The 24,659-nt window shown below is 41.0% G+C and overlaps 1 protein-coding gene and 1 pseudogene across 4 annotated transcripts in view; both read left to right on the top strand.

The window, feature by feature from the left end:
* The window catches only part of Ranbp3l (RAN binding protein 3 like), a 51,384-nt gene that overhangs the window by 19,693 nt on the left and 7,032 nt on the right, over positions 1 to 24,659 (top strand). For 2 of the 4 annotated variants that reach the window (XM_060380480.1, XM_060380479.1), the window contains 10 exons: positions 7,342 to 7,400; positions 8,363 to 8,402; positions 8,857 to 8,934; positions 9,440 to 9,514; positions 13,636 to 13,707; positions 14,656 to 14,798; positions 18,387 to 18,487; positions 19,850 to 19,934; positions 23,328 to 23,430; positions 24,498 to 24,622. In XM_060380480.1, the coding sequence (XP_060236463.1) occupies positions 7,342 to 7,400; positions 8,363 to 8,402; positions 8,857 to 8,934; positions 9,440 to 9,514; positions 13,636 to 13,707; positions 14,656 to 14,798; positions 18,387 to 18,487; positions 19,850 to 19,934; positions 23,328 to 23,430; positions 24,498 to 24,622 (881 nt within the window). The remainder of the gene's footprint in view (positions 1 to 7,341; positions 7,401 to 8,362; positions 8,403 to 8,856; positions 8,935 to 9,439; positions 9,515 to 13,635; positions 13,708 to 14,655; positions 14,799 to 18,386; positions 18,488 to 19,849; positions 19,935 to 23,327; positions 23,431 to 24,497; positions 24,623 to 24,659) is intronic. The other 2 variants (XM_060380481.1, XM_060380482.1) reach the window with 2 other exon arrangements.
* LOC110564748 (heterogeneous nuclear ribonucleoprotein C-like) lies at positions 11,345 to 13,623 on the top strand (annotated as a pseudogene).

The raw sequence follows: 24,659 nt of genomic DNA, 5'->3' as shown, positions 1-24,659 counted from the left end.
CTTGGATGGCTTACTCAGTAGAATGTGTGTAGAGCATAGATTTTAACTCACAGTCTGCATCTCCCCCAGGTTCAGGTCAATGCTGGTGGGACATCTTGACCACATCTTTTTACATGTGTGTATGATGCTTCCGTAGTGTGTGTGTACATATGTGTGTGTGTGTGTGTGTGTGTGTGTGTGTGTGTACATATCAAGGTCAGAGGACAGGCTCAGGTGTTGGTCCTTGCCTTCTGCTGCTACATTCACCAGGTTAGCTGGCCCACAAACTTCCAAGAATCATCTTGTCACTGTCTAGCATCTTGTCATAGGAGTAGGCGATGACACTGGCTTTGAGTCCTCAGGATCTAAACTCAGGCCTTTGAGTGGCAAGCACGTTACTCACTAAGCCATCCCACTAGCCCAGTGACCACATTTAGAGGAGCAAGAATGTCTAAGGCTACTTCAGGCCACAGCTTCAATACAGAACCATATTGATAATAAATTGTTTTAAAAGAAGTGGAGAGAAGGCAGAAGAAATCTCAGGGTAAGAATAAGGAAGTAAGGGAAAAGAAAATCCTATGTTGAGGAGCAGTGATCTACTTTCACCAGAGCTATCACAAAGTAGCATGGTCATCGATCCTTTGCTTAGGACCAAGAGGAGGGGGGGAAGAATACAGTGACCTGTAACCTGATGCACTGCTACATGTTCATACACAGAGAGAGATGTCATGTCTGGGTATGCAGGGAGATCTGTGCATACAAGGAGGAAGAAGGATTGGGAGATCAATATTAAACACAGAGACTCTGCTTTGTTTCAAAAAGGGTTTGAAGAAGTTGCCTTCAGTCCTCTTTATACACACAGCTTTATACACACACACACACACACACACACACACACGTACGTACGTATGTACGTTAGGTGGTGGTGGTACATGCCTGTAATCCCAGCTCTCAGGTCTTAGAGGCAGGGGGATTAGTGGTTAAAGGCCAACCTCTGAGATATATGGGGGAGGGGAGGATTGAGAATTAAAAACAACAACAAAAACAAGACAACAGGTCTTGGACTGTCCTCAAGCTTTGGCAGTGACAGAAGAGAACAGGGCCACCAAGGAAAGTATTAGAGGGCAGAGAACGCTTGAGGAAAAGAAATCAGAGGAGAAAATGTGGCACAGACAAGTGGAAGATTCCAGAAGAAAGGAAGAAGAACACACAGAGCCTGGCAGGAATGCAGTTCAGGGAAACAATTCTAGTCCTGGTGGCAATTAGAAGTGACCCATTTGGCAAGGCTGCCCCTCTCCGGAGTTGTTGCTGCCATCCTGTTTCCGCCAAGGCTTGTGTGTACATGGTTTCCCAGCCCTGCTTGGTTCTGGCTGGTAAAAGAACTCAGTTTCTACACCAGCCTGAGATGAACAGAATGGCATTTCCAGGTGGGGAAACCAAGTAGCAGAAACCTGAGGGTCTCCAGGCCCTAAGGGTCAGGTCTAAAGCTGTTTCACCCTTGGTCTCTCTCTGTCTGCAGTGGAGACTTTCAAATCCGTTCCTCTAAGATCAACAAAATCTCCAGCTACTTTTCTAGTTGAAATAGGTGTATTTGACAGATTGGGTGTCAACTAAATATATGTAAATAGAAAGTAGAGGCAAAAACTTGTAATTTGCCCTAATTTTTGGAAATAGGAAAATTATAGTATGTATTAAAATAATGGAAAAGTTATGGACCTGTTGTAAACACTGGCATGGGACTTGAAGATCCTGGAAAGAGGTATCATCGTGTGTACACATAACACTGAGCTGACCTCTTGCCTGAGGATTTGGATGGGTGCCCTGTGTGAAGGTGAGGAGTGTGGGCTTCTGATAGGCTGTGTGTTTCATTGCTGCCAACATTCATAAGAGCTAACTGGCTTGAGCCAAATCTCGTCTCTTCTTCTAGAAGTCCTTAGTCCTATCAGTGTTTGAATTGTGGAGTTCCTGGGGGCATGGTGCTCTAGGTTGCTTTCCACATCTCCACTGCTCTCCTGAAACTTGCAGTTCAGCTTTCCTGGTCTGCTAAATCAGGCGCCATTTATCTTTTTATTTCTCAGATTCCAAAATCTTGCTGCTATTATTTCTCTTCAGTTTTCCTTGGGTCTGTGCCCCTGTGCCACCTCACAACTGCTTGAAATTTATTGCTGAGTTTTGATTTCCAAAGGGAGTAGAGTTGTATGTACATATAATCAATTAACAATGTTTAAAAACGATATTATTTTATGCAGATTTTTCTTGGCATGGTGTTGGATTGTGCACAGCATCCATTCAGAGCATAATTAGTGCGGCAGACCTGTCTTTACATATATACCAATGCTACAGCTTGGTTCTTGGTTATTTCCTATTGCAAATAGGTTAGAAGCTTGGCGCCTGGAGAAGCGCTATTAGGAGGTAGTAGAAATTTCAGCAGTGTGGTCTAATGGATGGAAATAGGTTAATGAGGCTTGATCCTTGTGGGGAGGTGGGGTGAGGCTCCAATTACATGGTTTATATTTCTTTTGCTCCCAGGACATGCAATGAATGAATTGGCTTTGCTGTTCTCATTTTGATGAACTGCTTCACCACATCTTAAAAATGCCTTCCATATCATCACCTCACGATACATCTCAGTAGAATAGATAATGTCATTAATGATATTATCAGAAAGAACAAGCTAAACTTTTTAAAAATATAATTTTAAGGGCTTTGTTTTATTTACAAGTTATTCTCTTGGGTCTTCCTACTACAGACTCATTAAGTTGACAAATGTATAGAGTCTGTTCTTGGAACCAATACAATTGCTTGGACTGGGAGAGACCCTAGTTGGAAGAAAAAGTGTGAAGACAGCCAAGTGCTAGGCAGTGTCAAGGAAGGAAGATGGCCAAACCAACACTAACACAGCTTTTTAAGGCCACCAATCTCTAGGTCCCAGCACAGTCCTGGCAATAACAAAAACAAAACAAAAACACCAAACTCATTGTTTGCTGAATCATTAAATAACATGACTAGTCCCTCCAAACTACAAGCACTCTTTGTAGTAACCTCCTTAATGCTACCATTGAAGATTATTTTACATATTTTCAGTTGCATGTTTTAATAGACAGAAAGTCAATGTATTCTTTTTCTAGACTTAGAGGAAGCCATACTATTTTGATGATGCATGTCATAAGGCTACTTCATAAAAGTGCTATTTGTTATTCTAATTCTTCAGTGTCTACAGCACATTCTCTGAAACTATTTCTCTTCAGTCACTAAGGTATCGCATAGGTCAAATCTAATGCAGTTTCTTAAAGGGGACCTTATTTTATAAAAGAAAAAGGATTAGCAGAAGTTTCATAAGAATTCCAGTGTTGCAGAGCACTTTCTCCATGGTGGGGAGTCATTTGATTCTTAGGGAAGATAGCAGAAAAAGCAATTACATAAGACTAAATAGTATATCTCAGTGGGATGGAAAAAAGTTATTCTGGTTCACCTGGTTCCTTGGGAATTACTGAAAAATGTGGTGGAGTTTTTGACACTATCTTGCAGGTTCTGATCATGGGGGAGGTAGATTCTTTCTTTCTTTCTTTCTTTCTTTCTTTCTTTCTTTCTTTCTTTCTTTCTTCCTTCCTTCCTTCCTTCCTTTCTTTCTCTCTCTCTCTCTCTCTCTCTCTCTCTCTCTCTCTTTCTTTCTTTGGTGTGTATAAGTGTGATTGTGCAATAGTTTCTCAAAATTCTTCAACTGGAGCTTTATTTATTAGGCTCAGGGACACAAAGTACTGCATCAGAGCACACCACTGACAATAGGTTAACAATGACTGCTCAAAGGAGGCAGTGAGAACAGCTGTGTGACTGAGGCTCATTAGCATTGTCATCAGTAAATGTGGTGGTTTGAAAGTGAAAGGCCCCCATAGGCTCATAGATTTGAATGTTTGGTCACCAGGAAGTGGCACTACTTGAAAGGGTTAGGAGGTGTGGCCTTGCTCGAGGAAATGTGTCACTGGGGATGGGCTTTGCATTTTTTCAAAGCCCAAGCCAGGCCTAGTGTCTCTCTCTTCCTGCTGCCTGCAGATCCAGATGTAGAATTCTCAGCTACCTTTCCAGCACCATGTCTGCCCGTATGCCACGCTTCTTTCCATGACAATACTAGACTCTATTTCTGAAACTGTAAGGAAGCCCTAATTGTAAGCCTTCCTAAGAGTGGTGGTGGTCATAGTGTCTATTCACAGCAATAGGACGCTGACTAAGACAGTTTGCAAGGCCAGCTAGGGTGTTCGTTGATGCTGTCTCAGATATTTAGTTTTCTTCCTTCCCTTCTCCTCTCCTTTCCTCTCCCATCCCTCTTTTAGGCAATGTCTCATCATGTGGGTCTAGATGATCTGGAGCCTGTTCTGAAGCCAGGCTGGTCTTAAATGTGTGATTCTCCTATTTCAGTCTGTCACTTGCTGGAATTACAGGCATACATCTTGTTATACCCAGTTCGCAAGCCCCTAAAAGATCTACAGGAATCGACTTCGTTGCAAAACACATGAGGGTCTTTTTATTGTAAATTACAAGCTGCAGCTTGGGCCTACACAGCCCCACCGCCGAAGCGGTGGGAGCTGAGCACACTGCGCCCAGGTTAATTGGGTGATATATAGATTCTGGTCCCTCCCAGCATGCCCAAGGCAGGGGCAATTCCTGCCTGGCAAGCATCTATTGGTCAAAATGCTACATTTTTAATAGATTGGCTATAGGAAGGTCCCCAGACCATAATGACCTGGTGTCCCTCTCTAGGGGGATGGGCCAGTTTCCTAGCAACTGTTATCTCTAGTAGGTGGGGAAAGAATGCAGTAAGGCGGTCCTTCCCCTCAGGGCATTATTAGACTTCTCCACCCATAGTTCAGGCTTTAATAATAGTTGCTAATTTTTAACCTTTTTGGTCTCTCAATCTCTATGCCCAGCTTTCTTTCTTTCTTTTTTCCTTTCTTTCTTTAGACTTCTTCTTGTCACATTAAAATCTAAGCAACTGTCTATAAATCCTATTTAATTTTCACATAATCTCTATGTGGTAGAGAGACCACAGCTCCACGAAGGACATGGCAAGCAAACCTTTGAATACATTTCAGATGCCAGTGGCCACACTGGAGCTCTGTGTTCCTAATGTCTGGGGCCATGTTGTAACTCCACATTCCTAGTGCCAGGGACCAAGCTTTAACTCCTACACAATACTAATACTTCTTAATATTTGTGGAGTGCTGGTATTTAAAGCTGTTCTCATTCAGGTATATTTTAGAATGAATGGGTTTCTTTCCCTTAAATTCTCCCTAAGATGGAAAAATTAAAAGAAGCCAGGCCAGTTCCTGCAGGAACATACCCCTGGCTGCTTGGGGAGTGGAGTAAGAAAAAGGCAAATGCAAGGCCAGCCCAGTCAACTTGTTGAGACCCAGTCTCAACATAAAATGTAAAAGCAGGCTGGCTGAGTGCTTGCTCAGAATACGCAAGATCTTGGGCTCAGTAGTTGCCAGTACTGAAAAGACAAAGAAAGGAAGGAAAAAAAGAAGAAAGGAAGGAAGGAAGGGAGGGGGGAGAAAAGGATAATAAAAAAGAGGTATAAGGCTTACAAGGTTTTATGTACTTTGGATATTGTGTAAGACTAATCTTTAACCTAAATATTGAAAATACAGGTTAGTATATGACAACTCCAGTGAAGAAATGAGTTTGGGGGATTATTTCATGGAAGGAATGCAGTGTGTGACTGCTTTTTCTGCTTGTTGGCTGGTTGATTTGTTTTAAGACAAGGTCTCCATTCTCCAGATCCCTCAGATGGAGCTCTGTTAGGCTCAGAGATACAAATTAGTGCACCCATGCATGCTAATTGCATGACAAGGCAATATGCTGGTAATGACTTCACAATCCTCTTGCCTCTGCCTCCTAAGAGTTGAAAGATAAGCATGCATCACTGCACCCAGCTGCTTATACATGAGATTTCTTACCCATTGAAAGTTTTATCTGTAAAGAGTGCTTAAGCACTGTCCTAATGAGATTCTGAAGACAGGCAATTACACTTTGGTTTTTCTAAAATTCATATACCATGGCTTTGTTGTTGTTTTACAGTACTCGAGTTGAACCTACAACCCAAGCATGTGTCTTTAAAGAAATTATCTTTCTTCTTACATAATACTAATAACACTTTGCCCAAGTATTATTCTTGTTATTACCCGTGTTCATTGGAAATAGTTTGGATTTTACTCAGAGGTAAGTGTAGTAGCTACTTTTCTGTTGCTATGATAAAATGTCACAACCAAGACAATTTATAAAAGAAAGCATTTATTTGTCTAATGGTTTCAGGTTAGAGTCCATGATGGTGGAGTAAAGAAACAGCTGGGAGCTCACACATTCATCCACAACCACAAGGCAGAGACAGAGGGAGGAAGAGGGAGAGTGAGAGCTAGGAATGGCATAATTCTCTTGAGACCTCAAAGCCCACTGTCTTAGTCAGAGTCACAATAGCTGCGAAGAGATGCCATGACTAAGGCAATTTATAAAGGAAGGCATTCGACTGGAGACTTGTTCACAGTTTCAGAGGGTTAGTACAGGAGTACATGATCACAGTGGGGAGCATGGTGGCAGACAGGCAAACATCATCTGGAGCAGTAATTGAGAGCTCATATAATTAATGATGAGCAGGCAGAGAGAGAGGAGACCGACAGACTGGACTGAGCTGACGTGGGCTTTTGAAATCTCAAAGCCTACCCCTTGTGACACACCTCCTAAACAAGGCCACACTCCAAACTGTTTTCACCTACTGTGACCAAATATTCAAATATATGAGTCTATGGGGGCTATTATCATTCAAATCACCACAGCAAAGAAACTGGAAAACTTAAAAAAAAAAAAAAAGCTTCTTCAAATGTTTTTAGGTGGCATTAGAGACATCAGTGTGCTTTGATTTCTTTTTTTTTTAATTTTTTTTAAATATTTATCACAGGTTATTTACTTTGTATCCCAGCTGTAGCCTCCTCCCTCACTCCCTCCCAATCCCACCCTCCTTCCCTTATCTCCTCCCTCCCTGTCCCTTTCCAAGTCCACTGCTAGGGGAGGTCCTCCTCCCCTTCCATCTGACCCTAGCTTATCAGGTATCTTCAGGACTGGCTGCAATGTCCTCTTCTGTGGCCTAGCAAGGCTGTTCCTCCTTTGGGAGGGGGGAGGTAAAGAAAGCCAGTCATTGAGTTCGTGTCAGAAATAGTTCCTGTTCCCCTTACTAGGGAAACCCACTTGGATACTGAGCTACCTTGGGCTACATCTGAGCAGGGGTTCTAGGCTATATCCATACATGGCCCTTGGTTGGAGAAACAGTCTCATAGGTGCTTTGATTTCTTAACAGTTCTTTTTTCTTTGCAGACAAATATGTCATTGCTCAACCAATATTTGTTTTTGAAAAAGGAGAATATCCTTTTAAGGTAAGACCAGACTATTTTTCTTTTGACAAATAATACTTTAAGGAGGTGGTTACACTAAGATAGGGTAGCTGCATGAGTTCATCTCGTCCTTCTTCACTGGCAGAATGTTCATGCAGTTGGGACTCAGAGACATCAGTGTCTCTGAGTTGTGAACAAAGTGCCTTACCTAAAATAATGTGCTTATTAGGAGGGTAAAGAAGGGGGACAGAAAAAGCAGAGAATGGTTAAGGACTGCCTTACTTACTCACTACTGAAAGAGCCTAAAACTGGGCATAAAAATCTCCAGCATGCAAAACTAGTTTGGAAGGGCTTAAAGATTCTATCTGAGGGGTCAGAGAGATGGCTCAGTGATTAAGGGCATTGACTGCTCTTCCAGAAGACCTGGGTTCAAATCCCAGCACCTGCATGGCAGCTCACAACTATCTGTAACTCCAAAATATGCCATGTTCACAAAGACATACATGCAGGTAAACATCAGCGCATATAAAATAAAGGTAAATAAATAAAAAAAAAAGATTGTATCTGAAGTTGAAGCATTACCCTGGAACCATAGGATCCTCTGTACCCATCTTATAACAGTTGTCAGAATTCATTCTTACATGCAGTCATTAACAAACTACTCACAAAAGTAAACTAAAGAAAGTTCAACTTCATGCCAGATCAACCACTGCAGAGTCCTGAGAGCAGATGCCTCAAAAAAAAAAAAAAAAAAAAAAAAAAAAAAAAAATCAGTATTTTAAGCAAGTTTTCAGAAATGGTTTCCTAGTCATTGAGATCTTTAACCACTGGGCTAGCCTTCTCTGCTGACATGTTCTTGGTGAAACTATGGTGCGTTGCTTTGTCTTTGTGAGCTGAAGAACTAGCTTTGGTTCCTGAAACTTCTCTTATTCAGTGGCTGGGTGGAAAATTGATGCAAAAGCAGAAAATACTCAGCTTTCACTAGAAGTTTTGTGTCTTTTCAGAGACCTGCAGAAGACAGCCTGGATGAAACAGCAGAACATGGTAATAAATTACATTCTGTGTTGCAAAACACAAATCCCAAATTTTATATAAAAACAAAACAAATCAAGCAAGAATGAGCATTTGGGCTTGTGTTATGGACTCTGAAACTTAATGGTTTTCCTTGTTTTTAAGTGTGCACATGGATTGGCCTTTGGTTTGAAAGATGACAGGCATATTCCTAAGAACAGTGACATGAGCAAGTAGCCTCTGTGAGCCTCTGCAGAACTTCAGAATGTGTATACAGTTTCCTGAAGAAGACTCATTTCTACCTGTTCCATGCTAATAGGATATGTCTGCAGGTTTATCATTCCCTTAACATCCCTAATAGTTGATGCTGGGCTTCAAGAGCAAGCGTGTCATGAAATGATGACCTATGTACACAAAAGACTTGAATCTCTTTTTGTACTGTGTGTTATCGTAAACAATGTTATCATTCCTGCTGAACTTCTTTCAGGATTCCGTGGTTTCTCCAGAAAGCGTGTGCGGTCTTCCTCTGTCACGCTTCATACCACAGATTCTCAGTCTCAAGGAGGTGAGTATAGTTTTACTATTATTCTGAATTATTAAAAAAATCCTTTCCAACTGGTCATTTAGTAGCAAGCACCTACAAAATAAAAACATGCTGGCATTATAAAAAGTACTTTGTTATATACTGTATTCTGAGCCAATTGAGAACACAGTTTGCCCATCTGCACATCAATACACCCCAGTGCTCTTCTGCCTAATGGGTTTTTACCAACTTTTGGCTTGGCAAAGCAGCAGTTTATGTACATATATCTCCACCAACTGTGAGTTCACAGGTGGCATTTTTGTGTCTAACAAAATGTCCAATACATGGTCAGCATTCAGGGAATATTTACTGAGCTGAAGGAAATAAAGTTAATTTATGATCATCAGAGGCAGTCTTTGTTTTCATTGATTTAAAAAAAAAACAGTTCTGTTTGAGTTGGAGATCTAAATTTTCCTTCAAAGAATCCCAGTCAACCTAGACAAAAGATCCACTTCTTTAATGATTTGCATTTGCGATCTGCTTTTAGTGCCATCCTCGTCTCAGACACGCCTGAGGTCCTCTTCATTCACTGATGTCCCAACCTTTCCTCCCTCTGGGCCAGGTAATTATGGACTCCTAGAACCTTAATCCCGACACTCTGATGTCTTAGAAATCATTCTGATCACTGATGAATATTCTTTCTGAGACATCATAAGATGCTAATAGCTTGAGCAATAACCCAGAGACAAGCTCTAGTTAAGTATGCAAGAGGCCTGTCTTACAACTCCCACAGTCCTCATGCAAGAGGCCTGTCTTACAACTTCCACAGTTCTGTAGAGCATCGTTTATTTTAGGCAAAAGCTTGAATTTGGTATGTCTTAGGGCTTCATATGCGAAATAAACAGATGCCTCCATTTAAGGAAGAATTCTGTTATGTACTGTATGCTCAGTCAGTTGGAAATTTAGTTTGCCTTGATTCTATATCATGGTTCTTTAGGAATTCTCTTCATAATTGATCGTATAGCCCTTACGCCATAAGTATTACTTTATGGAAGGCGAGATCTACAAAATAAAAATGGCTTGCTTCGTTTTTATTTAGTATGTCTACATATATAGCTTATATAGTACTCAAAATATAACTATGCTTTTGATTCATGTTCTAAGGCTCAGAATATGATTCTATTAGAGATTTAATTAATAAAAATAATATTTTTACTTGAAATTCATAATGTTTTGCTAAGTAAAATGATTTTATCATGATGAAATATTTATCACAATGAAATGATTGGCATTATCTTCACATTAAACAAGGACTTATATTCTTGGGTATTTTATTTGTATTGAGCAATCAATTGCTTTTTCTGGTGTTTACCACTAAGAAATTCTATTTGCTATCTATCTATCTCTGTCATCTATCTATCTAACATATCTATCGTCTATATATCTATCCATCATCTATCTTATTTCCTTCTGATTGATTGTCCTCTACCCAAGAGCTGCAGAATTTTCAAACCAATGAGTCCATATTAATAACAATAATTACAATCACAAATGAGCAACAGTGTATCATACACTTTCCAGTCACAAAAGAGACACTTCTTAGTTCAACAGACTCTCCAACCACCACCACTACCACCCCCCCCCCAGCAAGCTGTATAAGAGAAATGTGGAGAGGACTGATCCCAGGGGCGAAGCATTCTAGTTCACTCTTGTTCTGTGTCAAGCAAAGGGACAGCTTTATTTTATTTATATAACTAATTCATCTTTAAAATCCAGATACACAAAGGTTGAACAAATTGGAGGACACTAATCAGTAAGCATTTCTGCTTTATGCTGGGACGAATGAATGGTGTTGGAAATGAGAAAATGATACAATTTATATAAATACATATACAAGTTGTTATTTGTTTCAAGTAATGAAAACTACTAACTCCAACTTTGGTTAAAGCCATTGCACTGTCAAGGCAATTCCCTGCCTTGGAAAAGTACAGAAGTCCTATGCTTGCAGCCATGACCAATCTTACTCAGCAACACACCTACAAGAGAACGATCTGGCGCTCTTGTTGTCACAGTTTAGTTTCTGTCACTGTGACAAAACACCAAGAAAAACCAACTTAGGATAGGAAAGTGTTTGTTTCACCTTTCAGTTTACAGTCCATCATGAAGTGAAGTCAGAGCAGGAACTCAAGCAGGCCATGGCGGAGTGCTCCTTCCCGGCTTATTCTCTCTGTGGAATGCTCAGCCTGCATCTTCAACAGCCCATAGTGTGCTAGATCCTCCCACATCAGTCAGTAATCAAGAAAATCTCTCTTCTGTGAAGAGACAGAGCAGTCATTTGCTACCTGCTTGCTGTAGCTTGTTGTCTTGGCATAGAACCACAGGAGGAGTGGCAATCTCTTCTCTCTTTTCTTGTGAGTTTTCAGTTTTGTGGGAATTCTTATCACCAAAGGAGATGGTTGGCAATGTTACCAACCAGACAGGTCCTCAATCTGTAAATTCCTGTGTCTTCATTGGGAACCTCAACACTCTTGTGGTCAAGAAGTCTGATGTGGAGGCCATTTTTTCAAAGTAAGGCAAAATTGTGGGTTGCTCTGTGCATAAGGGCTTTGCCTTCATCCAGTATGTTAATGAAAGAAATGCCCGGGCTGCCGTAGCTGGAGAGGATGGCAAAATGATTGTTGGTCAGGTGTTAGATATTAGGTATTAGATATTGGCTACAGAGCCAAAAGTGAACGGAGGAAAAGCAGGTGTGAAATGCTCTGCAGCAGAGATGTTTGGTTCCTCACTGACTTGGACTATGACTTTCAACGTGATTATTATGACAGGATGTACAGTTACCCAGCATATGTTCCTCCTCCTCCTTCTCTTCCTCCTTCTCCTGTTGCTAGAGCTGTGGTGCCTTCTAAATGCCAGAGTGTGTCGGGGAACACCTCAGAAAGGGGCAAAAGTAGATTTAACTCGATGAGTGGACAACACAGATCTTCCAAGTCTGAAAAGTTGAAAGGTGATGACCATCAGGCCATTAAGAAGAAGCCGACTCAGACAAATAAAAAAGTAGATTCTTTGCTGGAAAGCCTGAAGAAAAAAAAATAAAAATAAAAAAGCAAACAGGCAGAGATGAAGAACGAAAAGCCTGAAGAAGAGCAGAGAAGCGCTTATGTGAAGAAGGATGAGACTGACTAATCTGAGGATGGGGTCTGTGGCAGGTGCAGATGACTGCTGAGGAGGGTGACCTGCTGGATGATGATGATCATGAAGATAAGGGGGGGGGGAGGATGACCAGCAGGAGATGATCAAGGATGAGGAAAAAGAGGCTGAGGGAGGAGAGAATGACAGAGCGCCAGAGAGGAGAATGACTCTCAAGCACACAGTGGAGTTTAGAAATCTTACCCCATTATTCATTTACCTGGGCACTTGTGAGAGATCAAAATAACACCAGGTCCACTCCCCTAGTATCTTCAGAACATTCTCACTGCTCCCTCTCCTATTCCTCCCTGTGTTCATTAATTCATAACTGCCCTGCGCCTAGTTCCATTTTCACTTCCTTTGATGCTCTTTAGTAGTTTTGTTAGGTCTTACCCTGTAAGTTTTGCTTTAATTTTGAAGCCTCTTCTGACTGGACAATAAAAAGATGTTTGGTTTTCATCAACTGCCTCCGAATAATCTCTTGTTATGCAGGGAGTACAGTTCTCCCCACTCATGCCCTTTCAGCAGTTGCTCCCCTTTGCAGAGGCGTCTCATTGACTTGTAACCCCGAGAGCAGCTGTGAATTAGAGGTGTGTGTTTTCCCTCACACGAGTGGGGCTGTGCGACACGAATGTAGCCGCAGATTTTTGTGAATGGGATTTGGCATGTCAAATGCATCTTACGGGAAAAGAATGTATGAGTCTTGATATTTATTTTGGAAAGGTAATGCCATGGGTTATTTATGTGAACAACCTGATGTTTGGGGTCTTTTTCTAAACAATCCCTTATTAAATCAGGAATTTGAAGGAAAGAAAATCTGATTTCTTCAATTACAATTAGCAACTTCCACAAATACTCTTAGGTTGTATTAAATACAATTTTCTTGAGTGATGATAAGAAAGAAAGAAAGAAAGAAAGAAAGAAAGAAAGAAAGAAAGGAAGGAAGGAAGGAAGGAAGGAAGGAAGGAAGAAAGAAAGAAAGAAAGAAAGAAAGAAAGAAAGAAAGAAAGAAAGAAAGAAAATGTCTCCATAGACTTGCCTAAGGTCTATCTTAAATGGGCATTTTTTCAATTGATATTCCCTCTTTCAAAATAGCTCTAGCTTGTGTCAAGTTGACAAACCCCCCCCCAAAACCCCAAAACTAATTGCCATAGTTCCCATCTTTAATTCTCTCCTAAGTATCATTATAAAAGAATGTGAAGAGTTTGTTAATAGTTTTGTAGCATTCTATAAGAGGCATACATAAGCACACAGGATTCATTATCACTTCTGTTTGTAATATGCAGAATTTCTTATGGCACAGTATTTAACGATTATAATTAAGATTACCTCTTCTGTCAAAGGTCTAATTTTAGATTTTTGAGAACTGAGCAGAGATAGGGAGCAAGACTCACCTGGCATCCCATTCAATAGGACCAGGCCCCCAATGCACACTACTTTCTAATGGTATTAGTGCCAATAGCGACATCTAATGGTGATTTCCGAACAGGCCTTTTGCAGAAAATGTAAACTCCTACACAGACTTTAAAGCTATTTTAACGCTTTTTTTTCTTATAGTGAAGAAAAACAATGTTTTTATGACATCACATCTGCTGCAAGGGAATGATGGCATGAACAATGCAGAGCAAGGTATGAATCTTCAGTTTCAAGAAATTCATCTCCCCATGTAGTATTTATTCACTTGCTCGCTGGCTCACTCACTCACTCGAGGGACAGGGGGAATTGTGTTAGAACTTAGAAGAAGACCATTGGGACAGGCAAGCTATAAAACCCCAGCAGCTGTCTGGAGGGGAGAGGAAAAAGCCATGCCATCGAGGCTGGCATGAGGGTCAGGCATATGGTGGGTGCACAGCCCCATGGAGAGGAGGGAACCTTTATTGAAAGAGCAAGGAAGCTCAGAAGGTTAGTGGAAGCTCAAAGTGCCAAGTTTAAGGGGAAAAAAGTGTCATGACCTAACAGACTAGGATCAGAAGGAAAAAAAAGAAGACCTCCCCTACCAGTGGACTTGGGGAGGGGCATGCGTAGAGAAGGAGGAGGAAAGGAGAAATTGGGAGGGGAGGAGGGTGGGAACTACAGGGGAGATACAAAGTAAATAAAGTATAATTAATAAAAAAGAAAAAAGTGTCATGAAAATGAGAAAATTTATGTCTAGAAAATAAACAAAGTGTTAAGTTTTTCTAAATAATTTAGAAAAGTAGGCAGACTCACAACCGGATATGGCGTCTGTTCACATGTGAACACGTTCAGCGTGATCACGCTGATCTCTTTCGCATTCTCTCCCCACCTCTGTGTGTGCATATGGGTGTGGGTGTGCATGGTATGTGCTGTGTGGATGTCGGGAGGACAGAGCGATGAAACACGGAGGATGAAAATATTTTATCAGACAAATCATGTAATCAAAAGAAACAATTGGCAAAAGCTAGGCTAAAAGTGACTAGCAGGCGCCTCAGGGGCTGTACTGACTTTGATTAGTCTCTAAAAACTTAGTTGTGGTATTTTTTAAAAGCATCACATTAAAAATAGGGACAAAAATTATTTCACTAAAATGTATCGATCTTTTCATTCTGTTCTTTCAAGGTTCCCCTATGAGACTTTCAGAACAAGTTTTGAGACCTGCTGTTCTGAAACCACCTCAAGCTCAAAGCTGCGAAAAAGTAGGCCCAGCGTTTTGGCCCAGCACATCGAAATCTTGCATAATTAAGGAAAATACCAAGCATGAGGTAAGAAAATCCCCTGTGGTTGGATTGACACTGACCCTGAGATGCTCTTGGTGATCTGATTAAATTCGAAAGTGTTTCCCTGGACCAAATTTTGTGGTTGCTGTCACTCAAGTGAAAAAGCTGTACATGAAAATGGTAGAAATGCCAGAATGCTGACAGTGTGAAACTCAGAGAAGCAATGAACAGGCAGGGCCAGAATCTGTAGTCAAATAATGAAGAGGGGGTTCTGCATCCCCACCTGTCCAACATCATTGAGAGGCTGTGCCAGTTTAGGTCACAGTAGACACAGCTTTATGGGTAACAGCAGCAAAGATTCCATTCAGAATAACTGTCAGTGGGGTAGGGAGCATGACAGCTTCCAGAGACAGGTAAGAATTCTCCCTTCTATCACTGCAGGCTCTGACTCACTCACTGCAAGCTCCCCTAAGGGGATAGTCCTTTTGTTCAGGGCATTCAGATGTGGGGCTCCAGAAGGTGCTGTAGCTGCAGCTGTAGCTGTGGTATTCAGGAGGAATGGGCTATCTGTCTATCTATCTATCTATCTATCTATCTATCTATCTATCTATCTATCTATCTATCTATCTGAGTGCTCTACGCATGTACACCTGCAGGCCAGAAGAGGGCATCAGATTTCTGTATAGATGGTTGTGAGCCACCATGTGGTTGCTGGGAATTGAACTCAGGACCTCTGGAAGAACAACCAGTGCTCTTAACCCCTGAGCCATTTCTCCAGCCCCAGCCATTTTGATTAAGGGGAAAAAAGTCAGAATGGAAGCAGTCTTGCCCAGCAACTACCTATGCTTATTCAAACCAGGCACCCAATATTCTATGTATCAGTGAAAAAAGGGAGTTGAACTTGGTCAGCGTCTTCCAAAATTGTTATGTTTCCAAACCCTCTTTTTGTGAGATATGATTTTTGTGAGGCCCATTAGGAATTTTAATAATAATTTAATCAATTGTGCATGGCAGATGAGAGGTGATTTATGAGGTAAAGCATGGTCTCAATTTTAGATTAGTATATTACTAGAAGTTTTCATTAAATATAATCTTGTAATCATTTTTTATCTACTTAGGAGTGTTGGGGAGAATCGTGTTGTTAAATTGTTATTAAATTTTAAAAGTTGAATAATTGTTGAACTATTACACACCATTTTAGAATGGTGTATGATGTAAGTATAGGTGAAGGTTTTATTATATGTTATGATGTCCAAAGTATAGTGATATTTCTAACTCTCATCTGTGTGTGCACACACATGTATGTGCATTTTCAGGCCAGAGGACAACCTTGAGTGTCATCTCCCATGACCCCTCTACCTTGCTTCTTGAGACAAGGTCCCTCATTGGCCCAGAGTTTGACACTAGGCTACCCAGCAGGCAGTCCCAGAAAGCTGCCTCCCCACTTTTCCAGCTCTGGAATTATAAATGTTTTCCACAGCTCCTGGCTTTCTGGGGAACTCAGATCCTCATGACTGCTTTTTTTTTTTTTTTTTTTTAACATTTTCTGTCTAAATTATAAAACAGAAAATTTTCAGCTCTGGTTTGCAAATATTTCTTCATAATTTAAAGTTGTAATGAATAGAGATGAGATGATCTCTAGTTTACGAGAGGCCCAGCTGGATATGCCTATTATTGAGTTTTCTGTTTCATGATAATCTTTGAAACCCCAGAGACACACAAGTTATAAAAATCGATGGCTCAAGCTTGACTAAATGGATGTAATTTGTAGATAATGTAGAATTATCCCTCAGTGAATTTTATAGAACCATTATCTTACATTCTTTACTGACACATGTCGAAACTAGATGAATTAGTGTCCACCCTGTTACTTTTTAGTAAAAACATTCACTGTCAAGTTAAAGAAGTACAAACCAAAATAGGGGACCATTTTAATGCAGAAGTTTAAGGAAAATATAAACTTTGGTAACACTGTTTCTTACCATCTTTAAAATTTTCCTTTTGGTATGAGATAAATAGTTGGTATGTTCTTCCCTGGGGAAGACGATTTCTTTGTCTCTCAGCATTCCTTAGTTGCCTTCAGTTCTTCGTGTGGGGTTGAGGCTTCATGGACTTTCCCTATACACTTCCCCTGCCCTGGTCCAGTTTAGCATGACCATTGCTGTCATCTTTGTTCAGCTCATGTTTAGGCAGTCATGTGGATGAGACTTGATGGAATGGTCAGTCTTGAAAACATACACATATAAGCAGCAACATACAGACAAAGCAGGTTGTATTTATGTATTTATGAATTTATATGTATGTGTATAACAACAATTAGTGAAAAAAGCCGTTAATCTGAAAGAGCACAAACAGTGGTATATAGGAGTGTCTGAAGAGAGGAAAGGAAATGGGGAAATGATGAAACTATATTATAATCTCAAAAGTAAAAGAAACATTTAAAAATTTTCCTTTTACAAGGTTGAGGATGTGGCTGAGCGCCAGAGCACTGGCCTAGCAAGCGGGAGGCCCTGGCTTGGTCACTGGCTCCTAAAAAGTTAATTCCTCTCAGGTATCAGACATGATAGTGGGACTCACGATGGTGTCTCCGTGCATACTCAGCATCTTACTTTGCCCTCCGTCCCTCCTCCTTTCCTGCTGGCCCCTTCCTCTCCCAAACAGTGCTCCCTCTGCTATCGTGTCGCATACTTAAAAAAAAAAATTGCATTCTTCAGACAATGTCCACTGTTTGTGTATAAATCAAACCAAATGTACTATAATAAAACGATTTCAAGCAACAAAGAGTGAAAACTATCATTGAGACTGAAGGAGAAATTATTTAAGTAGCCAGGTCATTGGGATATACCTTAACCTTAGATAACCGAGGCACGTGCTCTCTTGCCGGTGTTTCTTAGCTTTCAAGTTCCAGCTTTAAGAGAGAAATATTAATACATTTATTAATTGGTATAAAAATTCAAGTGGAAACACAGCTTGCCTGACTTTGAAGATATGAACTCACCACCAGAACACATTTGCAAATCCTTTCAGGGAAAGAGAAGTGTCCAAAAACCGCAGTAAACACTGGACCAGATGAGTTCCTTACAGCAGGACTTACTCCAGATCTGAGTATTAGTACAGGCTGCGCACATAGTGGACATGCACAAATCCAGTTTCAGCTGGCTCAGTTACCCAGGGGAAACATCAGAATGAAGAGATGGGCTGAGTTTTCTCTTATACTGGGTGGCTGTGATAGTGGGGCTCTTAGCATATCCCCAGAGATTAAATAGTCCTGAAAAGTACCTACCCCTAATAATGCAGAAATAAAAAGCCTAGCTGGATAAGACAGGTAAAGGTAACAAAAGGCAACGTGTTTTGTGAGTATCGTAACGAAGCGCCTAGTCTCTGGAAACAGAAAGACTTGTACTTATCATCACGTCGGTTTGGCTGTAAGACGTGATGCGTTCTCGAAGGTCAGTCGGCTCGCCTGTACACGTGGGCGGCGGAAGCACAAAGTGCACTGAGCTGCGAAGGGCACGTGAGGGGAGGCACAGGAGGGGCTGGGGGAGGGGATCTGGACACAGGGACCTTTCAACATGTGCGACTACAGACAGGGAGATTACCGGATTTTCAGATCTCCCTCCCTCTCTCTCCCAGATTTCTGAAGCAAAGGCTAGTACACTAAGTGAAAATTTACCGAACGCCAGAGGTTCGGTCCGGCTGTCTACTGATCTGCACGTCTCACAGGCAACATCAGGGTAACGTAATGAATACGGCTCGAGTGTCCCTTTCCCAAAGTGTTTGGGACTAGCAGTGTTCCTTTCTTTTTTTAGATTTTTGTAATATTCGAATACACATAATGTAATTAATATCTTGGGGATGGGACCAAATCTAAACATAAAATGTACACAGATTTACATACATCTCGAGTACATACTCTGAATGTAATTGTATACAACATTTTAAAGTGATTTTTGACTCTGACTTATTATATGAGGCCAGGGATTTTATATTCATAATGTTACAACAAAGTGTTTCAGATTCCGGAGAATTTTGTACTTCAGATTTTCTAATTTGGGATGTTCAGCATAATGAGAAAGCCAAGATGTTTCCTTTCCCTTTTTGTTTTCTTTGACCATTTCAGCTCTGCACACGCTGTAATTTTCTGACAGTGTATGTGAATAAATCGACAGGTTCCTCATTGGAAAGAATGTTTTATGAGAATATTAGTTTAGAGAGCTCTCCAGGGTACCAGAGCTACTTCATGATCGGCATCATAATTATTGTATTGCCTTCATTACCTCATGGTCCTGGGTTGGAATATTTCAAAAAATATGACTAAACTTCAGGTCCAAGTTATCTTGTTATTAAACTTCCTTCTTCTTTGTTGTCCTTTCTCCCCTTCCTAATCATTTTTGGTGCTATCTATGATTAACTGGCATGAATTGTATAGATAAAGGGAAATCGGTATGCATCTGCTAAGGGAAGAGTTAATGTTCTTAGTGTTGATGGTGGGGAAGGGATGTTTTATCTGAGAAATCGCTGGAAGTGGCTGTGCACAAACACTGGCTCACACAAGTAGACTCTATCCAGCTTGGGAACTATGAGGTCATGTGGATGTGCTGAAAATCTTTAGTGCAGCTGCCTACAAAGAGGGGGCTACATGTTTGCTTTTCTCATCATGCAAAACAATTTTAATAGAAAAAATTTCGTGGAGTAGAATTAAGGCAATGCACACTCAAGTATAATTGGTAAGACATTCTGAATATCTTGGCTTGCTAAAAGCGTCATTAGCCACTTAGGATAAAAAATAATGGCTAGAGCTTGCTGGAATGCAACAAGATAAGGGCTGGGCAGCCCTCCAGCTGAGCACGGGGCCCACATAGTGAATGCCGTGAGATCATACCTACAGGTCAACTCCAGTGCTGTAACATTCAGCAACAAGATTCTGAAAATTACTCCTGGGAGTCCTTGGCTCATGTTTTTCCTTCATTTCTTTTTTTTGTTTCATATGAACAAAGCAGTCTCTTTATGCTTTACATAAGCATATTAAACTACCTGATTATTTTGCCTGCTCAGGCTTAAATTTAAAATACCAAATACTTATTTCTTTCTCATAGATGCCGACCAATGGAAGATAAGTGTTCTTTTAAAAGCTGCAGTTCTGACTTTGTTTTTGGAGAAAACATGGTAGAAAGAGTTATGGTAAGTTTTTGGTAAATTTTCTTAGAGGAGCTGCTGTTCACATATCTGAAGGCAAGTTAATTAGTGTTCAGTTCAAGCACACTTCTTAGTTCTGGGCTAAAAGTCACGATTTCTTTCTCTAACTGCAAAAAGCTTCAACGAGTCCTAGCTCGTTGACTAATAGATGTGAAGCCCACAGAGCTGTTTCTTCACCTGCCTAATGCTGCAATCCTCCAAAACAGTTCCTCATGCTGGAGTGACTCCCCCAACCATAAAATGATCTTGTTGCTACTTCATAACTGCAATTTCACTACTGTTGTGAATTGTAATGTGAATATCTCATATGCAGGATGGTCTTAGGTGACTTCTGTGAAAGTGTTGTTCCCCCAAAGGGAACCACTGCCATAGAGGAAGGAAACTGCAGAATCCTCTCATTATTACAGATATGAAGTGTCAACAGTACCCACAGAACTCTCAGAAACACACAGCAGATAGAGCAAATCAACTAGCAATGCTTTAATATAAGCTCAGAGCAATGTTTTCTTTAATTTTTAAGAATTGTTTCACAGCTTCATATGTTTATACTATGAATTTTGCCATTTTCACGCACACACCCACCCACCCACTCCCATCTTCTTCCTTCTGCTGGAACTGTTCCCAATACGTCTCTGTCCTACATTCATCTCTCCCTTTCCTGTGGTGCCCACTGACTTTAGAGTTTCTTGCCTGGGTGTGAGTGGGAGGTTACTGACTGGAGCAACGGCAGCTTTTCAGTGGCTACACCATTAAATAAATGTCACCTCACTTAAAACAATGAGCTAATATGTTCTCACTAACCACAGCTGAACCTTTACTTTGATAAGCATGATAACATTTTGCATCTTAAGAGAAAAACTTGTCTAGGAAATATACCTGTTCAGTGAAAACTCTTAACTGCTGTTGGTATCATTCTTTTGTTTGTTTGTTTGTTTAAGACGGGGTTTCTCTGTGTAGCCTTGGCTGTCTTGGAACTCCCTCTGGAGACCAGGCTGGCCTCAAACTCACAGAGATCCACCTGCATCTGCCTCCTGAGTGCTGGGATTAAAGAGTGCACCACCACCGCCCCCTAATGCTATCATTCTTATTTCATTCCCCTGCTGCTGCTGCTGCTGCTGCTGCTGCTGCTGCTGCTGCTGCTGGGCATTGCCCAAAACCTTGATTTCTAAGGCAGCATTACTGAAGCCAAGGAACAATAAGGCAGAATCTGTGGCATGCCTGCACACTTTCACGACTCACAGGGTTTCGCAGCCTTTATTTAAACTAGGGTGATTCCTGAGCTTGGCCTGAGGGGGCTTCTGTTAGGGTTACTGTTACATGAGGCAGGTTAATGAAGTGGCGGAGATTTTTATGATCAAGGAACATGATAAGTATGTGTGAAAATGTCACAACGAGGGGCTGGGGAGATGGCTCAGTGGGTATGAGCACGTGCTGTGGAAATGAGAATCTGTGTTTGTATCTTCGGCACCTGTGCAAAAACCAGCCTAACTAAAACGGTAGGCTTCTGGTTTAGGAAGAGGCCCTGTCTTGTGGGAATAAAGTAGATAGCCATAGAGGAAAATGCCATATGACTTCTTCCTCTGGTCTCTGCATACCTGCATACATGGGTGAACACACCCGAACACACAAATGTGCACATACACTACAAATGCATAATACACACACACACACACACACACACACACTACAAATGCATAATACACACACACACACACTACAAATGTATAATACACACACACACTACAAATGTATAATACACACACACACACACACACACACTACAAATGTATAATACACACACACACACACACAGAAAAGGCCAAAACAAAATGCATTATTTTGTACAATTAGCATATGCTAATAAAATTTTTAAAAAAATTCTCAGAGTTAGTTGATTCCAAGATTTTTAGGGCTTTTCCTAAGTCTATTGTTCTTTGGATCTTGCTTGGTGTAGACATATCTCAGAATTGTTCTCAATTCCAAGAATAATTCTGTGGCTTTTTAGCTTAAAGTACCCTTCTGTCGCTCCCAAGAAGGCCACTTCCACCTGGAAGTACTGGCCCATGCCTTCCTCCTACCACTGCAAGGCTGAGGGAGAAGGATAGACAGTTTGAGGCCAGCCCGCACTAAATAGTGAGACAATCTTAATCAGACAGTATAAAAAATTTAAAAAGGGCAACGCCACCAATATCAAAGATATTGATCACACCTTTGGATCAGAACTAGAATGAACTAAGCAAGCTCCGAGGGAAAGTCCAGACAATATTTAGGCAGGGTTGTTCATTTTTGGACTTTCTTTTTCTAGGTTTGAAGTCCACCTAAGCAGTTATGCAAAGCTTTAGAGTTTCTTGCCTGGGTGTGAGTGGGAGGTTTATGCTGTAGGAAAGGAGATAGGGAGACCTATGAGAACAAGCTGTAGTTGGGACCACAGAGGTCCCTGAGGGAGAATTGTCACTCTATCCCATGGGCATTTTGGATGTGGCTTATGAAAGGATTAGAGCTTCCCATTTCTCTCAGAGTGTATGTCCCAAGGATATGGGAATTATCTGGATAGTTTGTGTTTTTCCTCTACTTGATCTTGTGAACGCTGAGCCCTGTGATATGGGGTCATGATGCATTCTTGACTTGTCGATTGACTGTGTGCTTTTAGAATGAGTCACTAATATTCCTGAGCTGCCAGTGTTTCTACTGTCTTGAAGTGAAAACGATTACATACCAGCATTACCTTGTTTTAGGGATTATACTGATTTCCCATTAAATAACATGGAAGACTCATCAAGGCAGGATTTGAATGTGTTCTTGAATAGCACTGTTCCACGGTCATTGTTCTGCAGAGGGTTACACACTCAGCTGTGACTAGCATAGTTGCTGATCTTTTTCATCTAGCCTCATATCGCATCAGATACACACAGCCTTTAAAGTGACTGTCGGTGGGCTAGGGAGGTGGCAGAGTAAAACACTTGCCACCAAGCCTGACGACCTGAGTTTGGTCTGAGGGACCACATGACAGAAGAAGAAAACCAGTCGTGAGTCTCTGGGTCCCTGAAAAACACTGAAAGAGAACTGAATGGTGTTTTGGTTAGCCTGGTGAGACACAAAGTGAAAGCCATCTGCTTCCCTGCTTTTCAAGGTTTTCTTCTTTTCCTGAAACCAGACCCATAACCCTAACCCTGATCCTAAGCCCAGCCCTAACCCTGAGTGGGTTCTGGTTTTTGAGGTTAGAATCAATGCCCAGTTCTCTGTGGAGCACAGAGGGAGCCTGAAACAAAAACAGTAGGTGGTGTTTGGTGTGCTCTGTTGAAAAAGAAAATTAATCCTTTTAGCTTACTCCAAAGATGTAGGCATAAGATTAAACAATGTGCATTTTCTCTTTCTCAGGGCACTCAAAAGCTCACCCAGCCTCCACTTCAAAATCTCTCATATGCCAAGGAAAAAACATTCAGATCTGTGCTGAAATTTCCTAACACTGCTTCAAATTCAAGTAAGAATTATTTTGTTTGTAAAATATTTAACTTCACTGTCTCCTATTTTTTTTTAATGTGCATGACATTTAATTTTACATGCATGTATGTCAATGCATGACATGTATATCTGGTACCTGAAAAGGGATCTTGGAGTCTAGAGGACTTCTCTACTCCAACTAGTCCAAATAACGGAGACAGAGGCCTTTTAGATTTATAAAGGCTTTAAGGCACCATATCTGGGTAGATATCAACCCTCTAAGCTAACTTGCTCTTTCCCAGCTACATACCCTGCAATACTTGCCACAATTGTTCCTGCCTGGGCTGCTTCTGTTCCATCAGGCCAGCAGCCCTCATGGGCACATTCTGTGGTCCATGCTGCCCCATAGCAACTTGTTTCTCTCCGGTTTCTTCTCCTGCTATCTCTTCTCCTTATAGTACTTATCTGACCCCAAGCCTGGGAACCTAAGCTCTACCTACTTCTCTTCTGCCCAGTTTTGGGCCCCTAGCTAATTTTATTAACCAACCAACTTTAAATTGGGGAGCATGGTTTACACAACATCACTTGGTGTATGTGAGAATGTGCTTGTCTGGGTAACAACCAGATCTTGGGGATCTGGCATTATTTAGCATTAGATTACATAGCACCAGACCAACCCCCAACAGGTACCCAAAAAGGCCAGAAGAGGGCATCAGGTGCTTTGGGACTGGTGTTACAACAACCATCATGTGGGGGCTGGGAATTGAAGCTGGGTCCCCTGGAAAAACAGTCTGATTGAAACCACAGAGCTATCTCTGTATCCCCCTGTCTCCTATTTTTTTAATGGCATTTATTTACTATCCACACAAATTTAAAAGCCTACAATCCATCATTTAAAATAAAATTGGCAAGGATTAAAATACATAATTAAGTTATGATATAAACTTTAAAATTATTGGCCTAATCCTATGGGAGAGTAAATTAGGTGGCTTTAATCCACTCTAACAATTTGACCTTTAAAAGAGGAGGTAGAAGATGTAACAAATAACTTTCATGGCAGAGAAAACAGTTTTACTTTTTTTCCCTCCTGTATTCTCTTTGAAACAGACTCTATTAAAAACATATCCCTAATTGAATCAGCAGCTGCTTTTTCTTCCAAGCCATCACAACAATGCTTGCTTGAGAAAATTGATGTCATAACAGGAGAAGAAACAGAACATAATGTGTTGAAGGTCTGTATGCTAGGTATTGCTTTTTCTGGTATTATAT

Source organism: Meriones unguiculatus, chromosome 3, assembly GCF_030254825.1.
Source record: "Meriones unguiculatus strain TT.TT164.6M chromosome 3, Bangor_MerUng_6.1, whole genome shotgun sequence".
NCBI lineage: Eukaryota > Metazoa > Chordata > Mammalia > Rodentia > Muridae > Meriones > Meriones unguiculatus.
Note: the sequence above shows the minus strand (reverse complement) of the source record. Positions and strands in the feature narration are given on the sequence as shown.